General features: G+C 41.0%; 1 protein-coding gene across 3 annotated transcripts in view; it reads left to right on the top strand.

Moving 5' to 3' along the window:
- Nucleotides 1-21,927, top strand: part of LOC124551709 (28S ribosomal protein S31, mitochondrial) — a 73,668-nt gene that overhangs the window by 28,406 nt on the left and 23,335 nt on the right. For all 3 annotated transcript variants that reach the window (XM_047126461.1, XM_047126463.1, XM_047126462.1), the window contains exons 3-4: nucleotides 4,877-5,066; nucleotides 5,407-5,536. In XM_047126461.1, coding sequence (XP_046982417.1) covers nucleotides 4,877-5,066; nucleotides 5,407-5,536 — 320 coding nt within the window. The remainder of the gene's footprint in view (nucleotides 1-4,876; nucleotides 5,067-5,406; nucleotides 5,537-21,927) is intronic.

Raw genomic sequence — 21,927 nt, 5'->3', positions numbered from 1 at the left:
TAATGGAATGTAGTCGAATTAAGTCGGGTGATGCTGAGGGAATTAGATTAGGAAATGAGACACTTAAAGTAGTAAAGGAGTTTTGCTATTTGGAAAGCAAAATAACTGATGATGATCGAAGTAGAGAGGATATAAAATGTGGACTGGCAATAGCAAGGAAAGCGTTTCTGAAGAAGAGAAATTTGTTAACATCGAGTATAGATTTAAGCGTCAGGAAGTCGTTTCTGAAAGTACTTGCATGGAGTGTAGCCGTGTATGGAAGTGAAACATGGACAATAAATAGTTTGGACAGGAAGAGAATAGATGCTTTCGAAATGTGGTGCTACAGAAGAATGCTGAAGATTAGATAGGTCGATCACATAAGTAATGAGGAGGTACTGAATAGAATTGGCGAGAAGAGGAGTTTGTGGCACAACTTGACGAGAAGAAGCGACTGGTTGGTAGGACATGTTCTGAGGCATCAAGGGATCACAAATTTAGCGTTGGAGGGCAGTGTGGAGGGTAAAAATTGTAGAGGGAGACCAAGAGATGAATACCCTAAGCAGATTCAGAAGGATGTAGGTTGCAATAGGTACTGGGAGATGAAGAAACTTGCACAGGATAGGGTAGCATGGAGAGCTGCATCAAACCAGTCTCAGGACTGAAGACCACAACAACAACAACATCCCTGATGGCCAAAAAAAAATTCAAACTTGTGAAGAAGAGGTTGTATATTGCTAATGCTGTTCTCGAAGGAACTATGCTTGAATACTGGTGGCTTAAGGACGCTCAAGTACAGACATATTTAGCTATTATCTCTCAGGTTTTCACAGTGTGCTTGGTTCATGATTTGCTTTCAGAGACCAGGCGGAGTGTATGCATAGCAGTTAAGATAAATGCACTTGAAAAAGAGGACTGGACCGATCACAAAAATGTTGTGCATAAAATGAAATCAGCAGCTCAACCGAACACCTGAAATTGTACCATATGCTCAGCCGTGCCTCTGTTTTCAGTCTGTCCCCCTGTTACTGGAAATGGTATAACTTTTGAAGTGGCTCAACAAATGTGAAATTTGGGATTTTTCATATATATGAAACATTGGCAGAGAAAAAAAAATCATGTTCCATGCCCTAAAAATTCCTCAGGTTGATTAGGCATCAGCTCCACAGGAGTACAACATATCCAATACTTTCATTTAATTCTTTCAGTTTTCTGTTTACTGTTACATTCCTGCCCATATCTGTTCATGACTGACTGGGATTTCCTTGTTGCATGGTAATGTCATCTTTTTCGGTGAATATATTCACACGCTCTGAAATATGAACTGTGTTGTTAATCTGTATCCTCTTCACTAGCCTTTCCCTGTTTTTTACATGTCTAGTACCCTGCTGAAGGAAATGATTACACAATATCGTTAGTACTTGGGTCATCATCTGTTGATCAAATAGAACATTTCTTCAGTGGCAGGGATACAGTATTAATATTTTTGTGTGTCCAAATCCTCAAATTTTTTCTGTATTACAAACGTATTGTCTCTTGAACAGAACATTATTAAAGTAAGGCAAGAGCAGAACAACTAAGTGACTATAACCTCGTTGAACAAATCATTCTGCTCGTGCATAAAGTGGCTGAGAGAAACTGTGTTGTTGCTTTTGTCGTCTTCAGTCCGAAAACTGGTTTGATGCAGCTCTTCATGCTACTCCATCCCTTGTGAGCCTCTTCATCTGTGAATAACTACTGCAAGCTACACTTTCTGAATCTGTTAAATGTATTCCTCTCTTGGTCTCCCTCTATGATGTTTACCCCCACACTTCCATCCAGTACTAAATTGGTGATCCCTTGATGACTCAAGTGTGTCCTGTCAACAGATTGCTTTCTTTGGTCAAGTTGTGCCACAAATTTCTTGTCTCCCCCATTCTATTCAGTTCTTCCTTATTAGTTACTTGAAGCATCACATTTTGAAATCTGGATGTATAGGTCTGTATTTACTTCCTGCTGAGCACAAACTTGTAGTCTTACTGCTGCAAAATCACTCTCTTTATTAAATATGATTTGGATTCAGAGCAGACAGCATTAGAAAACATCCAATTTTAATGTAAACAAATTTCCTAAATCTGTGAATGTTATGCTTCCAGTCTCTCATTGGTGACACACCTGTAACATGCTGAACTTCGTATGAAAATTTGTATTTCCACAAACTAGCAGAGTCACAGTAGTTGTCAATTATTTTATAGTAACTTTATTCATAGTCAGGTCACATATTTTCTATATTGCTGAAACTGATTTTCACATCTTAGACATCTTTAGATAGTTTTATTCTCCCCAACAAATCCCATAATTTGTCAGAAGATATAATCTTGCACAGGTAATAGTAACCTAATGGTGCTGCTTCTTGTTGTATTATACATGACAAGTTGCTGATGTGCTGCTTACTGTGCGAGAACAGCTTTTGGTATATGAGAGAGTACAAATAAATAATAGTCTAGAACAACATTGCCATGGGCGGAACTTGTGTAGTATGCATTTATGATGCTAGGCGCGTATAGCACAATGCATTGCATGTTTTCAATCCGGCTTGTTCTGTTCATCTGCAGTGACTGTTTTTGCTAGCACTGTTTTGTTCTTGTTTTGTTCTTTATGATGGAAAGTTTTAAGTGAACAGTGTGCAGCTGTGAAATTTTGTTTCCTACTCAGTAAAAATGATGCTGAAACTGTTTTAATGTTGAAACAGCTTACCAAGATGACACGAAGAGAAAAACTCAAATGTACGAGTGATTTACTCAGTTTAAAAATAGTGACATGTCAGATGGTGACAGACCTTGTTCTGGATGTCCATCAACTGCCCGAATCTAAAAAAATTCATTCAGATTTTGTTCGCTCAGGTCCGACCATGAGTCAAGTGTTTTATTTGGAAGTTTTATAAGAAGACTGTGCAAAGTGTTCATCAAAAAAGACCCAATTTGTGGCAGACAGGAGACTGGTTCTTCCACCATGGCAACACACTTGCAGACACAGCCATCTCTGTTGGACAGTTTTTGGCTAAAAATGGCATGGTTCCACTGCCCCATGCATCTTACTTGCCTTACCTGGCTCTGTGTGACTTTTTCTTATTTCCTCACATGAAAAGGGGCATGAAAGGACACTGATTTGACAATATTGAAGAAGTCAAGACCGAGCGGGGTGGCGCAGTGGTTAGACACTGGACTCGCATTCGGGAGGACGACGGTTCAATCTCGCATCCGGCCATCCTGATTTAGGTTTTCCGTAATTTCCCTAAATCACTCCAGGCAAATGCCGGGATGGTTCCTCTGAAAGGGCACGGCCGACTTCCTTCCCAATCCTTCCCTAATCCGATGAGACCGATGACCACGCTGTCTGGTCTCCTTCCCCAAACCAACCAACCAAGAAGCCAAGAAAAAAATGAGGGAGGAACTGTCAGCCATTTCTAAAGATCAGTAAGAAAATGCTTCGAGCATTGGAAACACCGGTAGGACAAATGTATTAGTTGTAAAGGAGAGTGATTTGAAAGGGATAAGGTTGTTTTGTAAACAATTTTGAAATATATAGCTTTTAAAAAATAATTCCAGTTGTATAGTGGTGGAAAGTAAGTGTATCTGAAGATATCAAATCTCGTTGTTGCTATATAAACCATACATATCAGTGATTAGAAATCACACTACTAAGCAGCTTGTACAGAAGGGTAATAATTCACATGTTTATCTGGCTGTTTAGGATGAATCGTCCTATTTTTATGGAGGTAGTCTGTCCTTACATGTAACTGCTATAGTTTTTTTTTTCTGGCATGAAATGTCTTTTTTTTCTGTCAGTTGAACGTTGTACAACATACATAAGAGACTGAGAAATACAGTGTTATGAAGCTCTGGAACCTCCTCCTGGGTGAATTAGTTGGAAGGATGTACTATTTCAATGGGTTTCCAACACTGTGTTAAGGTAATTTATGTGCTCTCATTTTATATGGCCTTGTGAAGAAAGATCCAATCACTTCAGTTTCTCACTAGGAGCTCGATTTGTCAGGAACGTAGTATGCCCATATCAAAAACAAAACTTCGGAACTGATCTCATGAGATGGTTCTAAAAGCAGATGAAATTTGCTTATATTTGACAGCTATTTCCTAATGTTCTGCAAGTTTATTGCTATGTAGTATGTTCAGTTATCTCTAATATTTCATTAATTGTCATCATTTAAAGATTTTGTGTGCACTGAGCAACTTGCTCTTCATACCAGCCAAGAGCAGTTACCATAGTGCTCCATGCCGCCAGCTCCAACAGCATGGAGTATGTAATTGTCTAAGGATGATCAGACATTGATCAAAACCAGTTACTGTAAGTGTAGAAAAGGACTAACAAATTCTCAGTGCTGGTAGGAAGACAGGTGCCTTTTTAAAAAAAAAAAAAAAATGGGCCATATTGCTACATAGCATTAGAAGCAGACTTACCACTACTGCTGATTGGTAGAAAAATCTCTGTTTACTGCAGATTTTTGAAAAAGTTTGTGGAAAACACTCAAAAGGAAAAATAATTGTTCATCATAATGATGCATCGCCACTTACAACAAAACTAACACCTGAATATCTGGATGCTTGAAGGTCAGGACCATGAGCCCTCTTTACAATACAGGTCCTGACCAAGCACCTTGTGTTTTCTTTTTGTTTCCAAAAATAAAAGGTAAACTGCATGAAATCACATTTTTATCAGCAGATGACCTCATGAAAAATGGCATCATTGCTTTAAGGAGTGATTTCATTGAATGCAAAAATTTATCTATGTTAAAATGGAATATTTAAAAAAAATCATTTTTTAAAACTAATCCTTGTTTGATTATCTAAAATCTCCAGTGTCACCCTCATATTTCTTTATGTTTCCCTTTTCCCTACAGGCAATGTGTGTTACGTATCCTGCAGCCTTTGAGGCAGGGTGAGAAAACAATATTTGCATTCTTCAGCACGAAGAAGGATGGCACAGAGTCATCTGACGATGAAAGTGATAAGAAAAAAACATTACAAAAGGACAATAAATCACGTGCTGCTCTGGAAAAGCTCAACACGTTAATCCAATCTATGGTCAAGGTCAGATTTCATTTATGTGTTTGTTGTTGTATTACTTGTATATTTGGAAACTGAATCTACTATTTACAGTGACAAAACGCCATTGTATACTTATATTTATAGTGATGCAACTATAATTTATCTCATTTAAATTATTGTATCACAAATGCACAAGGCTCATGACAGTTGTGCTTGAAGTTTTTAAGTTCCTGTGCAAATCAGGGAACATGGCTGAACACCAGCTAACAAGTAAGACCTAATCCTTAATATCCAGAGATGTGTGTGTATACTACTGCTTCATGTTTTGGGACACATCGTCTCTCTTATATGTTTCTAATTTAGTATTATTAATAAATTATAGGAGGAACACTCATCTCAGGGCAGTTCCTATAGTGGAGACAAATTTGCAAAACCAAAGAGATATTTTGTAAAGAAAGAGAAGCTGGAAAAACAAATAGATGCAAAACATACCTCAGAGGAGAAAGTTTCAGGTATGTTTGTCCAACATTTACTGATAAAATAAAATTTATAATTTCCATTGATGCAAATAAACAGCAAGGTTGTTTTAATTTATTTACTATTCACACTAAATCAAAGTAACCTGATGGAGTAATCCAGAATTTGTAATCAGTTAAGTATTCTAGTCTGTATTAAATATTCAACAATCCATAGTGATTATCCCAATAAAAATTAAATTCAGCATACACTGATTGATATTTTCATTCATTTAATAAATGTCTTTCATGTCATATTGCAGGTTTGTTATTCCTCCATATGCTGTATTTTGATAAAGTACCCTTATGTCATTTTAAATAGCAAAGCACTTCGTGGAAATAGGTCAGTTATGGCTGGGTGCAGATTTGGTGAAATCATGGTTCTTGACATGATGGTTGGTGCGAACTACCAGTCCTCTAAAACAGTGATATATGAACTCAAAGTACACCATATTCCAGCGGAGTGGATTACTGTTGGGCTGCGGTCTACAAGGTTAATTTATTGGCGGATTCAGGGTTACAGTTGCAACTTAGACACTGTGAACAATGGCAGGGGCAGTTTCTCTTGGGTTGTCCACAATTGAGCCCAGTAGGCTGGTTCTCAGGTTCTTTGGATTGAGTCTAGCAAATAACCAAAATCTTGATGACTCCAGTACAGGTATTCACTGCTACTGTATATGATGTAAGACTGGCTAGCAGTGGTCTATCAATTTACAGTAACCCATCTAAGGACCCAGTTCTTTGGATTGATGCCACCCAAACAAATGGGTGCCAATGTCCGTGACTGAGCATGATTTGCGATTATCAGTGACTTCCAGGAGGCCTTATGTCGAAGCAGGTTGTCTTTCTTGTTTCTGCTGGAATCTTATCAGATGAGTTGAACTTGAGGGACCATTATAGTGTTGTAGCAGTGTTAAGGCCTTTAACATCATATTTTGTCAATTTAATATCATAGGCTTTGGTATCTGTGGGGAATGAAACCCTGTTGAGCTTCAGAATGTGCCACTTCAATCAAATATCCCATAATGCAAAGCCAGGAAACCCAGTCCAATGATAGAATCACAATTTATGCCTTAAGAGGGACACAGTGAGGAGGCCTCAAATTGCCTGCACCAAAAACCTATGGCTAATGACTGACACCTGCACTCCAGTTTCTAAATATGATTTTCCTAATCACCATCACATTCTGGTGGTTACTCGAAAGTCTGTCAGTAACACTGCACATTGCCAACCAATGGCTGTTTATAAGAAGTGCTTCCACATGTGGTTATTCGCAGTTGCTGACATTCTCTTCTTGGTGGCCCGTAAGACGACAGTTCTCATCCTGTGGTATCCTGCTGTCTCAACTTTGTTACATTGGTGACGCATCACTTCAGATCCACACACATTCCTCCATTCTTGTGACTGTATGTTGGATTCCATTTCTGTCAAAGTGCTGGTGGATGTTACTGTTCTCTGCAGTGAATGGAAAACCTGTCCACTCTTCCTCAACTTCTTGATTTGTAGTCATTTTATTATTATTATTATTATTATTATCTTCACTTTCTCAGACGTTAAGTCCGGTTAAAAATGGAGTGACGCGGACCTTGATCAAGCGTCACTTACTTTTAACTGTACGGTATGTGTTATATTGCATTTAGGAACTTTCGGGTAATTGAACATGTATCAATAATTACGGATTTCTGTAGCTGTATATATATGTTTGGATGTAGCTGTATTGCATTGATGTACTGGTGGATATTGTGTGGTATGACTCCTGTAGTTGATAGTATAATTGGTATGATGTCAACTTTATCCTGATGCCACATGTCTTTGACTTCCTCAGCCAGTTGGATGAATTTTTCAATTTTTTCTCCTGTTTTCTTTTGTATATTTGTTGTATTGGGTATGGATATTTCGATTAGTTGTGTTAATTTCTTCTTTTTATTGGTGAGTATGATGTCAGGTTTGTTATGTGGCGTTGTTTTATCTGTTATAATGGTTCTGTAGCAGTATAATTTGTATTCATCATTCTCCAGTACATTTTGTGGTGTATACTTGTATGTAGGAATGTGTTGTTTTAAAAGTTTATGTTGTAAGGCAAGCTGTTGATGTATTATTTTTGCGACATTGTCATGTCTTCTGGGGTATTCTGTATTTGCTAGTATTGTACATCCGCTGGTGATGTGATCTACTGTTTCTATTTGTTGTTTACAAAGTCTGCATTTATCCGTTGTGGTATTGGGATCTTTGATAATATGCTTGCTGTAATACCTGGTGTTTATTGTTTGATCCTGTATTGCAATCATGAATCCTTCTGTCTCACTGTATATATTGCCTTTTCTTAGCCGTGTGTTGGATGCGTCTTGATCGATGTGTGGCTGTGTTAGATGATACGGGTGCTTGCCATGTAGTGTTTTCTTTTTCCAATTTACTTTCTTCATGTCTGTTGATGTTATGTGATCTAAAGGGTTGTAGAAGTGGTTATGAAATTGCAGTGGTGTAGCCGATGTATTTATATGAGTGATTGCCTTATGTATTTTGCTAGTTTCTGCTCGTTCTAGAAAGAATTTTCTTAAATTGTCTACCTGTCCATAATGTAGGTTTTTTATGTCGATAAATCCCCTTCCTTTCTGCTTAATGTGAATCTTTCTGTTGCTGAATGTATGTGATGTATTCTATATTTGTGGCATTGTGATCGTGTTAGTGTATTGAGTGCTTCTAGGTCTGTGTTACTCCATTTCACTACTCCAAATGAGTAGGTCAATATTGGTATGGCATAGGTATTTATAGCTTTTGTCTTGTTTCTTGCTGTCAATTCTGTTTTCAGTATTTTTGTTAGTCTTTGTCTATATTTTTCTTTTAGTTCTTCTTTGATATTTGTATTATCTATTCCTATTTTTTGTCTGTATCCTAGATATTTATAGGCATCCGTTTTTTCCATCGCTTCTATGCAGTCGCTGTGGTTATCCAATATGTAATCTTCTTGTTTAGTATGTTTTCCCTTGACTATGCTATTTTTCTTACATTTGTCTGTTCCAAAAGCCATATTTATATCATTGCTGAATCCTTCTGTTATCTTTAGTAATTGGTTGAGTTGTTGATTTGTTGCTGCCAGTAGTTTTAGATCATCCATGTATAGCAAATGTGTGATTTTGTGTGGGTATGTTCCAGTAATATTGTATCCATAATTTGTATTATTTAGCATGTTGGATAGTGGGTTCAGAGCAAGGCAGAACCAGAAAGGACTTAATGAGTCTCCTTGGTATATTCCACGCTTAATCTGTATTGGCTGTGATGTGATATTATTTGAATTTGTTTGGATATTAAGTGTGGTTTTCCAATTTTTCATTACTATGTTTAGGAACTGTATCAATTTAGGATCTACTTTGTTTTATTTCCAATATTTGTAGTAACCATGAGTGGGGTACACTATCAAAAGCTTTTTGGTAATCAATGTATGCGTAGTGTAGCGACCTTTGTTTAGTTTTAGCTTGATATGTCACCTCTGCATCTATTATCAGTTGCTCTTTACATCCTCGTGCTCCTTTGCAACAGCCTTTTTGTTCTTCATTTATAATTTTGTTCTGTGTTGTATGTGTCATTAATTTCTGTTTAATGACTGAAGTTAATATTTTGTATATTGTTGGTAGGCATGTTATGGGGCGATATTTTGCTGGGTTTGCTGTGTCTGCTTGATCTTTAGGTTTCAGATATGTTATTCCGTGTGTAAGTGTATCAGGGAATGTGTATGGGTCTGCAATGTAACTGTTAAATAATTTAATGTAATGGAAGGAAACATTCCACGTGGGAAAAATTATATATAAAAACAAAGATGAGGTGACTTACCGAACAAAAGCGCTGGCAGGTCGATAGACACACAAACAAACACAAACATACACACAAAATTCAAGCTTTCGCAACAAACTGTTGCCTCATCAGGAAAGAGGGAAGGAGAGGGGAAGACGAAAGGAAGTGGGTTTTAAGGGAGAGGGTAAGGAGTCATTCCAATCCCGGGAGCGGAAAGACTTACCTTAGGGGGAAAAAAGGACAGGTATACACTCGCACACACGCACATATCCATCCACACATACAGACACAAGCAGACATATTTAAATACAAAGAGTTTGGGCAGAGATGTCAATCGAGGCAGAAGTGTAGAGGCAAAGAAGTTGTTGAAAGACAGGTGAGGTATGAGTGGCGGCAACATGAAATTAGCGGAGATTGAGGCCTGGCGGATGACGAGAAGAGAGGATATACTGAAGGGCAAGTTCCCATCTCCGGAGTTCGGATAGGTTGGTGTTGGTGGGAAGTATCCAGATAACCCGGACGGTGTAACACTGTGCCAAGATGTGCTGGCTGTGCACCAAGGCATGTTTAGCCACAGGGTGATCCTCATTACCAACAAACACTGTCTGCCTGTGTCCATTCATGCGAATGGACAGTTTGTTGCTGGTCATTCCCACATAGAATGCATCACAGTGTAGGCAGGTCAGTTGGTAAATCACGTGGGTGCTTTCACACGTGGCTCTGCCTCTGATCGTGTACACCTTCCGGGTTACAGGACTGGAGTAGGTGGTGGTGGGAGGGTGCATGGGACAGGTTTTGCATCGGGGGCGGTTACAAGGATAGGAGCCAGAGGGTAGGGAAGGTGGTTTGGGGATTTCATAGGGATGAACTAAGAGGTTACGAAGGTTAGGTGGACGGCGGAAAGACACTCTTGGTGGAGTGGGGAGGATTTCATGAAGGATGGATCTCATTTCAGGGCAGGATTTGAGGAAGTCGTATCCCTGCTGGAGAGCCACATTCAGAGTCTGGTCCAGTCCCGGAAAGTATCCTGTCACAAGTGGGGCACTTTTGTGGTTCTTCTGTGGGGGATTCTGGGTTTGGGGGGACGAGGAAGTGGCTCTGGTTATTTGCTTCTGTACCAGGTCGGGAGGGTAGTTGCGGGATGCGAAAGCTGTTTTCAGGTTGTTGGTGTAATGATTCAGGGATTCCGGACTGGAGCAGATTCGTTTGCCACGAAGACCTAGGCTGTAGGGAAGGGACCGTTTGATGTGGAATGGGTGGCAGCTGTCATAATGGAGGTACTGTTGCTTGTTGGTGGGTTTGATGTGGACGGACGTGTGAAGTTGGCCATTGGACAGGTGGAGGTCAACGTCAAGGAAAGTGGCATGGGATTTGGAGTAGGACCAGGTGAAACTGATGGAACCAAAGGAGTTGAGGTTGGAGAGGAAATTCTGGAGTTCTTCTTCACTGTGAGTCCAGATCATGAAGATGTCATCAATAAATCTGTACCAAACTTTGGGTTGGCAGACTTGGGTAACCAAGAAGGCTTCCTCTAAGCAACCCATGAATAGGTTGGCGTACGAGGGAGCCATCCTGGTGCCCATGGCTGTTCCCTTTAATTGTTGGTATGTCTGGCCCTCAAAAGTGAAGAAGTTGTGGGTCAGAATGAAGCTGGCTAAGGTGATGAGGAAAGAGGTTTTAGGTAGGGTGGCAGGTGATCGGCGTGAAAGGAAATGCTCCATCGCAGCGAGGCCCTGGACGTGCGGAATATTTGTGTATAAGGACGTGGCATCAATGGTTACAAGGATGGTTTCCGGGGGTAACAGATTGGGTAAGGATTCCAGGCGTTCAAGGAAGTGGTTGGTGTCCTTGATGAAGGATGGGAGACTGCATGTAATGGGTTGAAGGTGTTGATCTACATAGGCAGAGATACGTTCTGTGGGGGCTTGGTAACCAGCTACAATGGGGCGGCCGGGATGATTGGGTTTGTGGATTTTAGGAAGAAGGTAGAAGGTAGGAGTGCGGGGTGTTGGTGGGGTCAGGAGGTTGATGGAGTCAGGTGAAAGGTTTTGCAGGGGGCCTAAGGTTCTGAGGATTCCTTGAAGCTCCGCCTGGACATAGGGAATGGGGTTACCTTGGCAAACTTTGTATGTGGTGTTGTCTGAAAGCTGACGCAGTCCCTCAGCCACATACTCCCGACGATCAAGTACCACGGTCGTGGAACCCTTGTCCGCCGGAAGAATGACGATGGATCGGTCAGCCTTCAGATCACGGATAGCCTGGGCTTCAGCAGTGGTGATGTTGGGTGTAGGATTAAGGTTTTTTAAGAAGGATTGAGATGCAAGGCTGGAAGTCAGAAATTCCTGGAAGGTTTGGAGAGGGTGATTTTGAGGAAGAGGAGGTGGGTCCCGCTGTGACGGAGGACGGAACTGTTCCAGGCAGGGTTCAATTTGGATGGTGTCTTGAGGAGTCGGATCATTAGGAGTAGGATTAGGATCATTTTTCTTCGTGGCAAAGTGATACTTCCAGCAGAGAGTACGAGTGTAGGACAGTAAATCTTTGACGAGGGCTGTTTGGTTGAATCTGGGAGTGGGGCTGAAGGTGAGGCCTTTGGATAGGACAGAGGTTTCGGATTGGGAGAGAGGTTTGGAGGAAAGGTTAACTACTGAATTAGGGTGTTGTGGTTCCAGACTGTGTTGATCGGAATTTTGAGGTTTTGGAGGGAGTGGAGCTGGAAGTGGAAGATTGAGTAGATGGGAGAGACTGGGTTTGTGTGCAATGAGAGGAGGTTGAGGTTTGCTGGAAAGGTTGTGAAGGGTGAGTGAGTTGCCTTTCCGGAGGTGGGAAACCAGGAGATTGGATAGTTTTTTGAGGTGGAGGGTGGCATGCTGTTCTAATTTACGGTTGGCCTGTAGGAGGATGCTCTGAACAGCCGGTGTGGATGTGGGAGAGGAAAGATTAAGGACTTTTATTAAGGATAGGAGTTGACGGGTGTGTTCATTGGCTGAGTTGATGTGTAGGTGAAGGATTAGGTGGGTGAGGGCAATGGATTGTTCAGTTTGGAACTGGTATAGGGACTGATGGAAGGAAGGGTTGCAGCCAGAGATGGGAACTTTGAGTGTGAGGCCTTTGGGGGTAATGCCAAATGTCAGACAAGCCTGAGAAAATAAAATATGCGAGCGTAATCTGGCTAGGGCGAAGGCATGTTTGCGGAGGGAATGTAAATAAAACTTAATGGGGTCATTGTGGGGGTGTTGTGAGGGTGACATGGTATTAGAAGGTGGAAAGTGTAACATGAGGTGAAATGAAAATGAAAATAAAAATAAAAATATATGGGGAGAGATAAAGGTGAACCGGAAAGAAACTGGCGATCTGGAATGAAAAAAGGCGAAAAGGTGTTGGTTACAGCTGGGCTATGTTGGACTTGGGTTGGTAGACAACGATGTGCATAAAGGTTAGGTGGTTGTGTTGCCGCCAAAACACGTTAAAGGACGGAGAAATTCGGGAAAATTTCGAAAAAACTGCGTGTAGTATATTAAAAGGAGTGGTATTGTGGTGGCAGATTATGAAAATGAGGCTAACAATTGTCTGACGAAGAAATAATGGCGTTAAAACCTGTGGGAAGCGGCTAAAAATGATCAGTGATGTGGGAAAAACGGAAATGGAAATAAAGCGAAAGTTATTAGAACTGGCCGAAATGGTTGTTTAAAAGGTGAAAGGAGCTGTTTGTGAACTAGAAACGGTGGATATTATATCGGCGGTAGTGCTGAAAGCCGCAAAAAAAAAATATTTTTTTGGTTATGGTTTGGAAGTGGGTTACGTATTATTGGGTATATATATAGGCGGGATAAAATAGTATAGCAGATTACGGTAAAAAGGAGAAGGTGAATACAAAGTGAAACTACTGGCAAAAACAGAAAGAGGAAAATAAGACGACAGAAAAGATTTCGAAATGCAACAGTGACAATAACAAACGTAATTGTTGGATTCAAATTAATGATATCAATGTAATGGAAGGAAACATTCCACGTGGGAAAAATTATATATAAAAACAAAGATGAGGTGACTTACCGAACAAAAGCGCTGGCAGGTCGATAGACACACACACAAACAGAAACATACACACAAAATTCAAGCTTTCGCAACAAACTGTTGCCTCATCAGGAAAGAGGGAAGGAGAGGGGAAGACGAAAGGAAGTGGGTTTTAAGGGAGAGGGTAAGGAGTCATTCCAATCCCGGGAGCGGAAAGACTTACCTTAGGGGGAAAAAAAGGACAGGTATACACTCGCACACACGCACATATCCATCCACACATACAGACACAAGCAGACATATTTAAATACAAAGAGTTTGGGCAGAGATGTCAATCGAGGCAGAAGTGTAGAGGCAAAGAAGTTGTTGAAAGACAGGTGAGGTATGAGTGGCGGCAACATGAAATTAGCGGAGATTGAGGCCTGGCGGATGACGAGAAGAGAGGATATACTGAAGGGCAAGTTCCCATCTCCGGAGTTCGGATAGGTTGGTGTTGGTGGGAAGTATCCAGATAACCCGGACGGTGTAACACTGTGCCAAGATGTGCTGGCTGTGCACCAAGGCATGTTTAGCCACAGGGTGATCCTCATTACCAACAAACACTGTCTGCCTGTGTCCATTCATGCGAATGGACAGTTTGTTGCTGGTCATTCCCACATAGAATGCATCACAGTGTAGGCAGGTCAGTTGGTAAATCACGTGGGTGCTTTCACACGTGGCTCTGCCTCTGATCGTGTACACCTTCTGGGTTACAGGACTGGAGTAGGTGGTGGTGGGAGGGTGCATGGGACAGGTTTTGCATCGGGGGCGGTTACAAGGATAGGAGCCAGAGGGTAGGGAAGGTGGTTTGGGGATTTCATAGGGATGAACTAAGAGGTTACGAAGGTTAGGTGGACAGCGGAAAGACACTCTTGGTGGAGTGGGGAGGATTTCATGAAGGATGGATCTCATTTCAGGGCAGGATTTGAGGAAGTCGTATCCCTGCTGGAGAGCCACATTCAGAGTCTGGTCCAGTCCCGGAAAGTATCCTGTCACAAGTGGGGCACTTTTGTGGTTCTTCTGTGGGGGATTCTGGGTTTGGGGGGACGAGGAAGTGGCTCTGGTTATTTGCTTCTGTACCAGGTCGGGAGGGTAGTTGCGGGATGCGAAAGCTGTTTTCAGGTTGTTGGTGTAATGATTCAGGGATTCCGGACTGGAGCAGATTCGTTTGCCACGAAGACCTAGGCTGTAGGGAAGGGACCGTTTGATGTGGAATGGGTGGCAGCTGTCATAATGGAGGTACTGTTGCTTGTTGGTGGGTTTGATGTGGACGGACGTGTGAAGTTGGCCATTGGACAGGTGGAGGTCAACGTCAAGGAAAGTGGCATGGGATTTGGAGTAGGACCAGGTGAAACTGATGGAACCAAAGGAGTTGAGGTTGGAGAGGAAATTCTGGAGTTCTTCTTCACTGTGAGTCCAGATCATGAAGATGTCATCAATAAATCTGTACCAAACTTTGGGTTGGCAGACTTGGGTAACCAAGAAGGCTTCCTCTAAGCAACCCATGAATAGGTTGGCGTACGAGGGAGCCATCCTGGTGCCCATGGCTGTTCCCTTTAATTGTTGGTATGTCTGGCCCTCAAAAGTGAAGAAGTTGTGGGTCAGAATGAAGCTGGCTAAGGTGATGAGGAAAGAGGTTTTAGGTAGGGTGGCAGGTGATCGGCGTGAAAGGAAATGCTCCATCGCAGCGAGGCCCTGGACGTGCGGAATATTTGTGTATAAGGACGTGGCATCAATGGTTACAAGGATGGTTTCCGGGGGTAACAGATTGGGTAAGGATTCCAGGCGTTCAAGGAAGTGGTTGGTGTCCTTGATGAAGGATGGGAGACTGCATGTAATGGGTTGAAGGTGTTGATCTACATAGGCAGAGATACGTTCTGTGGGGGCTTGGTAACCAGCTACAATGGGGCGGCCGGGATGATTGGGTTTGTGGATTTTAGGAAGAAGGTAGAAGGTAGGAGTGCGGGGTGTTGGTGGGGTCAGGAGGTTGATGGAGTCAGGTGAAAGGTTTTGCAGGGGGCCTAAGGTTCTGAGGATTCCTTGAAGCTCCGCCTGGACATAGGTAACCATTGATGCCACGTCCTTATACACAAATATTCCGCACGTCCAGGGCCTCGCTGCGATGGAGCATTTCCTTTCACGCCGATCACCTGCCACCCTACCTAAAACCTCTTTCCTCATCACCTTAGCCAGCTTCATTCTGACCCACAACTTCTTCACTTTTGAGGGCCAGACATACCAACAATTAAAGGGAACAGCCATGGGCACCAGGATGGCTCCCTCGTACGCCAACCTATTCATGGGTTGCTTAGAGGAAGCCTTCTTGGTTACCCGAGTCTGCCAACCCAAAATTTGGTACAGAGTTATTGATGACATCTTCATGATCTGGACTCACAGTGAAGAAGAACTCCAGAATTTCCTCTCCAACCTCAACTCCTATGGTTCCATCAGTTTCACCTGGTCCTACTCCAAATCCCATGCCACTTTCCTTGACGTTGACCTCCACCTGTCCAATGGCCAACTTCACACGTCCGTCCACATCAAACCCACCAACAAGCAACAGTACCTCCATTATGACAGCTGCCACCCATTCCACATCAAACGGTCCCTTCCCTACAGCCTAGGTCTTCGTGGCAAACGAATCTGCTCCAGTCCGGAATCCCTGAATCATTACACCAACAACCTGAAAACAGCTTTCGCATCCCGCAACTACCCTCCCGACCTGGTACAGAAGCAAATAACCAGAGCCACTTCCTCGTCCCCCCAAACCCAGAATCCCCCACAGAAGAACCACAAAAGTGCCCCACTTGTGACAGGATACTTTCCGGGACTGGACCAGACTCTGAATGTGGCTCTCCAGCAGGGATACGACTTCCTCAAATCCTGCCCTGAAATGAGATCCATCCTTCATGAAATCCTCCCCACTCCACCAAGAGTGTCTTTCCGCCGTCCACCTAACCTTCGTAACCTCTTAGTTCATCCCTATGAAATCCCCAAACCACCTTCCCTACCCTCTGGCTCCTATCCTTGTAACCGCCCCCGATGCAAAACCTGTCCCATGCACCCTCCCACCACCACCTACTCCAGTCCTGTAACCCGGAAGGTGTACACGATCAGAGGCAGAGCCACGTGTGAAAGCACCCACGTGATTTACCAACTGACCTGCCTACACTGTGATGCATTCTATGTGGGAATGACCAGCAACAAACTGTCCATTCGCATGAATGGACACAGGCAGACAGTGTTTGTTGGTAATGAGGATCACCCTGTGGCTAAACATGCCTTGGTGCACAGCCAGCACATCTTGGCACAGTGTTACACCGTCCGGGTTATCTGGATACTTCCCACCAACACCAACCTATCCGAACTCCGGAGATGGGAACTTGCCCTTCAGTATATCCTCTCTTCTCGTCATCCGCCAGGCCTCAATCTCCGCTAATTTCATGTTGCCGCCACTCATACCTCACCTGTCTTTCAACAACTTCTTTGCCTCTACACTTCTGCCTCGACTGACATCTCTGCCCAAACTCTTTGTATTTAAATATGTCTGCTTGTGTCTGTATGTGTGGATGGATATGTGCGTGTGTGCGAGTGTATACCTGTCCTTTTTTCCCCCTAAGGTAAGTCTTTCCGCTCCCGGGATTGGAATGACTCCTTACCCTCTCCCTTAAAACCCACTTCCTTTCGTCTTCCCCTCTCCTTCCCTCTTTCCTGATGAGGCAACAGTTTGTTGCGAAAGCTTGAATTTTGTGTGTATGTTTGTGTTTGTTTGTGTGTCTATCGACCTGCCAGCGCTTTTGTTCGGTAAGTCACCTCATCTTTGTTTTTATATATAATGTTAAATAATTTAGTTAGATGTGAATGTGTTGAGGTGAACTTCTTTAACCAGAAATTTGCTATTTTGTCATTTCCAGGGGCTTTCCAATTGTGAGTAGAATTAATTGCTTGGGTGACTTCATGTTGCAAAATTATCACTTCAGGCATTTGTGGTATCATCTTGTATGTGTCTGTTTCTGCTTGTATCCACCGTGCATGCCTGTTATATTGTACCGGGTTTGACCATATGTTGCTCCAGAAGTGTTCCATGTCTGTTATGTTTGGTGGATTGTTTATTTTAATGTGTGTGTTATCTATTGTCTGGTAAAATTTCTTTTGGTTTGTGTTGAATGTTTGGTTTTGTTTCCTTCTATTTTCACTTTTTTTGTATCTTCTGAGTCGTTTGGCTAATGCTTGTAATTTCTGCTTCTTTTCGTCTAATTGCTCTGTCGCTTCTTGTTGTGAGATTTTACCTAACCTTTTTCGGTTTTTTTCCGAGATTTCATTTCTTATAAATTGTGTTAGCTGTCCGATGTCTTTTCTCAGTTTTTCTATTTTGATCTGTAGCCTGTGTTGCCATGCTGGTTTTGTGGGTTTCTTCTGTGTGTTGGTTGGTTCTGATCTCTGCCTAGTGTGTATATTTAGTGTAGTGAGTCCTCCTATATAAACCAGTAGTTGTAACTCTTCCATAGTTGTATTTTCATTTATTTTGTTGTGTATGACTGTGTTGATAGTTTTTATTGTTGTTTCGACTTGTGGGTTATTTGGTGGTCTACGCAAGAATGGTCTAATGTCTGTATTTGTGTCTTTGTATTCTATATATGTTAGCTGAAATTTTTCTTCTATATCTAACATCTGTGTCACTTTGTGTTCTATTTGTGCTTGTTCTGGTGGCTGTCTTAAGATTTCGTTTTCCTCTGATTGTTTAATTGGTGCATGTTGTTCTTTGTTTGTTTGCTCTGGGATGTTTGAGTCCATTACTGTATTTTCTTCTTCTTCTGATTCCACATTATTTTGTTCCAGTATTTGTTGTACTTGATGTTTGATGTTTTCTGATTCTGACTGGGGTATCCTGTTATTTTTTATTATTACACGGATCTGATCAGCTAATCGTTGTTCTGTTAAAAATTTTAATTCTGGGTATCTGGTAATAAATGTTGTGTATACTTGTGATCTGTATCCAGTTGTGTTGGTTCCTAGGTTTGTTGCTTGGTAATAACAGAACATGAGGTGTCGATTAACTTCATCTGACCATCTCATCCTCTGTCTTTGTTTTCCTTCTAGGGTGGTTGCAGGAAGCATATCCTGCAAAACACCTCTATTTGGATTTAAATCATTTTCCAGTTGGCTAGCAGTGTCGTTACCATTGTGGGCGGGCATAGGATTCAAGCGTCGTCCCCGACCATGACGGCGCTTGTCCGAGGCTTCTTTAGTTCTGTCCTGAACGAACTAATCACACTAAAAGGGGGGTTAGCCCTATTAGTGGTTTGTTCTTTTCGTCGCCTTTTACGACTGGCAGAACATACCGGAGGCCGATTCTTTTCCCGGGCCTCCACGGGGTTTATTATTATTATTATTATTATTATTATTATTATTATTATTCTTTCCTGTCTCAGACGTTATGTCTGGTTAAAAATGGAAAGTGACACGGACCTCGATCAAGCGTGACTTCCTTTTAATTGTACGGTATATGTTACATTGCATTTAGGAACTTTCAGGTAATTGAATATGTATCAATAATCACAGATTTCTGTAGTTGTATGTATATGTTTGGATGTAGCTGTATTGCGTTGATGTACTGGTGGATATTGTGTGGTATGACTCCTGTAGTTGATAGTAAAATTGGTATGATGTCAACTTTATCCTGATGCCACATGTCTTTGACTTCCTCAGCCAGTTGGATGTATTTTTTAATTTTTTATCCTGTTTTCTTCTGTATATTTGTTGTATTGGGTATGGATATTTTGATTAGTTGTGTTAATTTCTTCTTTTTATTGGTGAGTATGATGTCAGGTTTGTTATGTGGTGTTGTTTTATCTGTTATAATGGTTCTGTTGTTTTATTAGTTTATGTTGTATGGCAAGTTGTTGATGTATTATTTTTGCTACATTGTCATGTCTTCTGGAGTATTGTGTACATCCGCTTGTGATGTGATCTGTTTCTTTTTGTTGTTTGCAAAGTCTGCATTTATCTTTTGTGGTATTGGGATCTTTAATGATATGCTTGCTGTAATATCTGGTGTTTATTGTTTGATCCTGTAATGCAGTCATGAATCCTTCCTTCTCACTGTATATATTGCCTTTTCTTAGCCATGTGTTGGATGCGTCTTGATCGATGTGTGGCTGTGTTAGATGATACGGGTGCTTGCCATGTAGTGTTTTCTTTTTCCAATTTACTTTCTTCGTATCTGTTGATGTTATGTGATCTAAAGGGTTGTAGAAGTGGTTATGAAACTGCAATGGTGTAGCCGATGTATTTATATGAGTGATTGCTTTGCATATTTTGCTAGTTTCTGCTCATTCTATAAAGAATTTTCTTAAATTGTCTACCTGTCCATAATTTAGGTTTTTTATGTCGATAAATCCTTTTCCTCCTTCCTTTCTGCTTAATGTGAATCTTTCTGTTGCTGAATGTATGTGATGTATTCTATATTTGTGGCATTGTGATCGTATAAGTGTACTGAGTGCTTCAGTTTTGTGTTACTCCATTTCACTGCTCTAAATGAATAGGTCAATATTGGTATAGCAGAAGTATTTGTAGCTTTTGTCTTGTTTCTTGCTGTCAATTCTGTTTTCAGTATTTTTGTTAGTCTTTGTATATTTTTTCTTTTAGTTCTTCTTTAATATTTGTATTATCTATTCCTATTTTTTGCCTGTATCCTAGATATTTATAGGCATCTGTTTTTTCCATCACTTCTATGCAGTCGCTGTGGTTATCCAATAAGTAATCTTCTTGTTTAGTGTGTTTTCCCTTGACTACGCTATTTTTCTTACATCTGTCTGTTTCGAAAGCCATGTTTATATCATTGCTGAATACTTCTGTTATCTTTAGTAATTGGTTGAGTTGATTTGTTGCTGCCAGTAGTTTTAGATCATCCATGTATAGCAAATGTGTGATTTTGTGTTGGTATGTTCCAGTAATATTGTATCCATAATTTTTATTATTTGACATGTTGGGTAGTGGGTTCAGAGCAAGGCAGAACCAGAAAGGACTTAATGAGTCTCCTTTGTATATTCCACGCTTAATCTGTATTGGCTGTGATGTGATATTATTTGAATTTGTTTGGATATTAAGTGTGGTTTTCCAATTTTTCATTACTATGTTTAGGAACTGTATCAATTTAGGATCTACTTTGTATATTTCCAATATTTGTAGTAACCATGAGTGGGGTACACTATCAAAAGCTTTTCAGTAATCAATGTATGCATAGTGTAGCGACCTTTGTTTAGTTTTAGCTTGATATGTCACCTCTGCATATATTATCAGTTGCTCTTTACATCCATGTGCTCCTTTGCAGCAGCCTTTTTGTTCTTCATTTATAATTTTGTTCTGTGTTGTATGTGTCATTAATTTCTGTGTAATGACTGAAGTTAATATTTTGTATATTGTTGGTAGGCATGTTATGGGGCGATATTTTGCTGGGTTTGCTGTGTCTGCTTGATCTTTAGGTTTCAGATAAGTTATTCCATGTGTAAGTGTATCAGGGAATGTGTATGGGTCTGCAATGTAACTGTTAAATAATTTATATATAAAAACAAAGATGAGGTGACTTACCGAACAAAAGCGCTGGCAGGTCGATAGACACACAAACAAACACAAAGCTTGTGTCTGTATGTGTGGATGGATATGTGCGTGTGTGCGAGTGTGTACCTGTCCTTTTTTCCCCCAAAGGTAAGTCTTTCCGCTCCCGGGATTGGAATGACTCCTTACCCTCTCCCTTAAAATCCACTTCCTTTCGTCTTCCCCTCTCCTTCCCTCTTTCCTGATGAGGCAACAGTTTGTTGCGAAAGCTTGAATTTTGTGTGTATGTTTGTGTTTGTTTGTGTGTCTATCGACCTGCCAGCGCTTTTGTTCGGTAAGTCACCTCATCTTTGTTTTTATATATAATTTTTCCCACGTGGAATGTTTCCTTCCATTATATTGTTAAATAATTTAGTTAGATATGAATGTGTTAAGGTGAACTTCTTTAGCCAGAAATTTGCTATTTTATCTTTTCCAGGGGCTTTCCAATTGTGTGTAGAATTAATTGCTCGGGTGACTTCATGTTGCAAAATTATCACTTCAGGCATTTGTGGTATCATCTTGTATGTGTCTGTTTCTGCTTGTATCCACCGTGCATGCCTGTTATGTTGTACCGGGTTTGACCATATGTTGCTTCAGAAGTGTTCCATGTCTGTTATGTTTGGTGGGTTGTCTATTTTAATGTGTGTGTTATCTATTGTCTGATAAAATTTCTTTTGGTTTGTGTCGAATGTTTGGTTTTGTTTCCTTCTATTTTCACTTTTTTTGTATCTTCTAAGTCATTCGGCCAATGCTTGTAATTTCTGCTTCTTTTCATCTACTTGCTCTATCGCTTCTTGTGAGATTTTACGTAACTTTTTTCGTTTTTTGTTTGATATTTCATTTCTTATAAACTGTGTTAGCTGTCCGATGTCTTTTCTCGGTTTTTCTATTCTGATCTGTAGCCTGTGTTGCCATGCTGGTTTTGTGGATTTCTTCTGCATGTTGGTTTG

This window comes from Schistocerca americana, chromosome 1, assembly GCF_021461395.2.
Source record: "Schistocerca americana isolate TAMUIC-IGC-003095 chromosome 1, iqSchAmer2.1, whole genome shotgun sequence".
NCBI lineage: Eukaryota > Metazoa > Arthropoda > Insecta > Orthoptera > Acrididae > Schistocerca > Schistocerca americana.
This window is presented reverse-complemented; position numbering and strand designations above follow the sequence as displayed.